A 5,204-nucleotide genomic window follows, 5' to 3' on the forward strand; every position below is an offset into this window, starting at 1 on the left:
CCATGTGATCATTAAATAAACTACAATGATTAACAACACAAACTCTTCAACACAGACAAATTTAGACTCTTACCTATTTTTCAATTGTTTTTTTTTTATTAAACTGTCAAGTTAAAACCTCAAAAAACTAGCAGACTGAATGTCATGAAACATGTCTTGGTCATATTTCACCCCAAAATGGAATTTAATTTTATGAATTATATTTTGCGTAAAGAAAGCAGGAACATTACGCCCAAATTCTTATTACATGCAAAACAATCTCATTACAGTAATGTGTCCAGATGAGCTGCTTTTTAAAAAAAATAAAATCTTCTTAAATTAAAAGGCAGTACAATTACTACCATGATGCATAAATACTTCACAGTTAAAATAGTACAAATATAATTACAGTATTAAGAACACATTACAGTAATAAGAATTTACTTTATGAGTGGAATAATTGTCATGAAACATTACAATGCAAACAAACAAACAAAAAATCTTAATGGTCCAAACACAGACTTTACTGTCTTCTTGTGAAATACAATTTAGCATTTTGTATTTTTTGGGGTGAAATCAGACCATGGCGTGTTCTTGACAAGCGTACTGAGATTTGCCCCTCCAGGTTTTGTTCTGCGAATACATCCGGAAATCTTTTCCCCTTCTGAAGACACAAAGCTCTGTCCAGGAAGGACAAACATGAGACCGAGGGTGAGCTGGATCTGGACGAGGGCAGAACGACAGTGGTGCTTTTCAAGTGCTGTAGGAAGAGTTCACAGCTCGTAATCGAACTTATACTCGTGGGCCAAATAGATCCTGCGGAAAATGAGCGCAGCTAGAGCGAGTGTGAGGAGAACGATGAGGACGGCGGTGGCCGTGTGACTGGTGTCCTGCGGGGGGAGCTGCGCAGCGGGGGACGCCGTGAACGCCGGGTATCTCAGGGACTGGCTCTGGTTCTGCGAGCGCCGCTGACGTGGACTCGGAGCCGCTGGAACGGACGGACCCTCGCTTGATGTCTGAGGAGCCACAGATGATGATTCGGCCTAGACCAGAACAAAGAGACTGAAGCTGATTACATTACATTTTCACACTACAGCTCTGGAGTAGGGATGCATGATACTCGGACTGATATCGGAATCGGCCGATAATGGCTTTAAATGTAAATATCGGCCCGATATGAAAAATTATGCCGATATGTCTTGCCAATAAGAGGAATACCTTAACTCACATGTGCTCAGGGTGTGCTAGTGATTAGATCCCGTCAGCAGTGTGGCTCATTCTTGAAGCAAAGTTTTGTCTGAATGAGGATTAGATTGACTGTTTTGGATCGCTGCATTTAATCTGTGAAAGCAAGTTTGGTGTGTGATAAACAGTAATAGCACGTGCAGCGGCAGCCTCCCCCGGGTCCTAAAGCCCCTTCGGTAAAGAGTTTTAATTCTGTAGGGGGCGCTGTTGGCCTACTTCTAATGAAATGAAAGTAAAATACACAAATAACATTTAGACTGTGTTTCTGATTAAATAGAGCAGTAATTGATGTCATAAAATCATGAGTATGTTTTGATTTAAAGGTCAGAAGCTATAGCTTACACGAATAAAAAAAATTTATAAATCACAAACATGACACTTGTAAATTAAATAATTTTATATAAGCAGATTTATTCATTAATATGTAATAGCCTATATTTTTTCAAATGGATTATGAAAACTTAAATACAAGGACCTCTAAAAGATTTTTTAGAATTTGTACAGCTCTTTTGCTTTAGACCATCTCTATTAATGTTAAATCCACAAACAAAATCTTAAAGGGTTAGTTCACCCAAAAATGAAAATTAGCCCATAAATTACTCACCCTCAATGCATCCTAGGTAGCGATACTTATTAACAATTTATTTATTTATTACAATAATAACAATAGGCCTATTCAAATAATATTTTTCACAAATAACACCAGTTAATTTAGATGTTACCCCATGAAACATATTTTAAATGATCTATTTTGGTGGTGTACTTATTCTATTGTATTTTATTCTATTTGTTATATATATCTGTTGAATGCTTGAATCTGATTGGTTGACGAACATTCTAAGGTGTGCAATTATTTTCAGGGAAACGCACGGCTAAAGTAGTTCCAGGCAGATCTTGAGCGCATTACATGCCCATATCACTTCGCCAAACGATTTCAGTTATATCAAAGGTCCTTACAACAGCAAAAGAACCAAAACCCACAACGACACTGACCAAGCAAATAAATATAGTAAACAATAGGATAAAAACAGCAAATTATTTCCATGGTTTTGCCACAAAATTGTTTTATTATGTGCAGTAAGCACATACTCTTTTTACTCATACTCAGTACACACAATACACTCACACACAGAAATACACACGCGCACAGAAATGTGTTGTTAGCACTTCTCCGACCATTTTTCCAGTAAAATGGTTTAGCAACTTAAAAGCCACATGTGAGTTATCACTAATAACGGCGCTGTTCTTGAAGATGATGAACTTGCAGTTTAACTTTTAGTAGAAACGCTGCTGCCGAACACTGTTGAGACACACAGACTCAGGTAATTCACAACTGAACAGAATAACTGACTCTGGTCCATTGAATTATAAAAAAATAATACACACCCGAATTGGTGATGCGACCATAACGCGAAGCGGAGGTGCACTATTTTCTAATAATTCAACAGCCCGTCATCAATTATTCCTTACTTAATGCACAGGTAGTTGCAAGTCAGTTTAATCACCATTCTATATTAATGCGCTGCTTTAATTGATGCACATTAACCAACACGCATCACTCGCACACACAGAGACAGAGAGAGAGAGAGAGAGAGAAAGAGAGAGGTCAGAGATCGCTGATTGCCCTGCACACACACACAAACTTGTTGTCAACGCTTCCCCGTGATTTTCATGAATAAAATAGCCTAGATACTAGATCGCTACATTATATTCCTCCGCAACGAGGTGGTAAAATCGCTGTTTTTGAAGTAATTGTTTGTACAGAGACACCCAGACGCAGGTACACACAACTGTCATCTCTCTCTCTCTCTCAAACGATCGATCGATATTTAATTGAAATACATGCTATAATTAATTTAAATAAATGTGGTCTTACCGCACTATTTCATCTCTGTGTCTGATTTGAAGCGGGCAGAATGCTAGCGCTAACGTGCCGTAACTGACGAAAATAACTGTAATTTTTACCCATTCATTCAAATATTGTGCTGCAAAGAGCAATACTAGTTTTAACTTGTCTATAACTTGGCAAATGACCATGGAATAAGCGGGATAATCAACGGCTAGCCGTGCATTAAAGGATTTTAAATGCACTTCGCGGAGGCAACCACCCAAGTGTATTTAAAATCCTTTAATGCACGGCTAGCCGTTGATTATCCATCAGGGCTGTCCAAACTCGGTCCTGGAGGGCCGGTGTCCTGCAGAGTTTAGCTCCAACTTGCCTTGACACACCTGACTGGAAGTTTCCATGCCTAGTAAGAGCTTGATTAGCTGGTTCAGGTGTGTTTAATTAGGGTTGGAGCTAAACTCTGCAGGACACAGCCCTCCAGGACCGAGTTTGGTGACCCCTGTCTTAAAGAAGTGGGGTTCAAAAGTCAGAAACTTCATTGTAAATCTGGGAGTTGAAGTCTGTGTTTATATTTACATTTATTAATTTAGCAGACGCTTTTATCCAGAGCCATTTACAATTGAGGAACTTCGGTAAAGAGTTTTAATTCTGTAGGGGGCGCTGTTGGCCTACTTCTAATGAAATGAAAGTAAAATACACAAATAACATTTAGACTGTGTTTCTGATTAACTAAAGCAGTAACTGATGTAATAAAATAATGAGTATGTTTTGATTTAAAGGGCAGAAGCTATAGCTTACATGAAAAAAATGTAAACAAAATCATAAGCTGAATTTTTACAACTCTTTTGCTTTAGAGCAGGGGTGCCCAACCCTGCTCCTGGCGATCGACTGTCCTGCAAAGTTCAGTTTCTGCACAGGAGAGACTTGGTGTTGTTTCCAAACAAAAGGAAACATGTCGGTATCGGTCAAAATGAGTTGAAAAATATCGGCATATCGGATATCGGCAAAAATCCAATATCGTGCATCCCTACTCTGGAGTCAATGAAAATCTACCAGTTTCATCATCGTAGTATTTCCCAACCCTCCTCGGCAGCAGAATGAACAGGAAATGATGCAAGCTAACACTGTGAGAGTGCATGAGTGTTTGTCCCACCTGCTCAGCGGATGCCGTGTCTTCTGCGTCTCTCTCTGCTGTAGCTGAACTCTCACTGTTACTGGAAGCCGCTGCCACTGAACTGCCACTGTCTGCAGCCGATGAGCTGGATTCAGCCTGATGACACAGATTTTTCACAATAAAGTCATGAGAATTGGGCGGTAAATGTGCTTAACCATCACGATGCAAAAAGTCTTAATGGACCTATACTGGCTTAAGGCAATAACATTACAGGTAATAACATCCTGCACTGGTCAGTTTTGAGATGTAGATGTTTATTTCACTGCACTTTATCTGTTTGCATCTGTAGATTTAAATACATTGAAAGGCTATTTTTCTCCTGCATTGAGCTAGAAATCTCTACTTCAGCAGCACTTTGAAGGATCTGAGGATGCTCAAATGCAGCCTGTGTGTGTTTTGCTTCATTACAAGCAAATTACATCACAAACTCAATACTTGTTGAATTTGTGCTTGTCAGACGAAGTGTGAGCATTGAAACATATGCAACTAAGACTATAAAATAAACTCTGCTCCTTTTTATCATCACTTCGTCTCCTGCTTCTGCTCTTCACTGGCTTTTTCCTCAGTCAATTTCTTGGCTGATAGAAGACTGTTAATAGAGTTTTGGGTATTTACCAGACAAGACTTCCTGTTAACGGGTTTTGAGTATTAGACTACTTTGCTGATGAGTTGTTCTGTTACCAGACAAAACTGATATTTTCTGATGGGATCTGGCATGGAGCAATGATCTAACAACTTGTATACACCAAACTTTATTCCTATCTACATTCTGGAGCTTTTACAGAGGGGTTTGTTCATATATCATTCGGCTGATTTATAACATTTTGTTTCTAAAAACTGATTGATAAAAAGGAAAATCCAAAATCCTGTCTGTAAAAACATGAATTAAATTTCAACAAAATGAAACAAAACATTTGAACCTGGCATTCTCCGATGTTCAAATTTCTGTTCTGGAAATGA

General features: G+C 38.7%; 1 protein-coding gene across 1 annotated transcript in view; it reads right to left on the minus strand.

Moving 5' to 3' along the window:
* Window positions 1-730: 730 nt before the first annotated feature.
* The window catches only part of LOC107660519 (ubiquitin-conjugating enzyme E2 J1-like), a 46,553-nt gene continuing 42,079 nt past the window's right edge, over window positions 731-5,204 (minus strand). The window contains exons 7-8 of the mRNA XM_016449839.1: window positions 4,224-4,340; window positions 731-1,022 (exon numbers count right to left, since the gene is read on the minus strand). Coding sequence (XP_016305325.1) covers window positions 753-1,022; window positions 4,224-4,340 — 387 coding nt within the window. The 3' untranslated portion in view covers window positions 731-752. The remainder of the gene's footprint in view (window positions 1,023-4,223; window positions 4,341-5,204) is intronic.

Source organism: Sinocyclocheilus anshuiensis, unplaced genomic scaffold (assembly GCF_001515605.1).
Source record: "Sinocyclocheilus anshuiensis isolate Anshui unplaced genomic scaffold, SAMN03320099.WGS_v1.1 scaffold659, whole genome shotgun sequence".
Lineage (NCBI taxonomy): Eukaryota > Metazoa > Chordata > Actinopteri > Cypriniformes > Cyprinidae > Sinocyclocheilus > Sinocyclocheilus anshuiensis.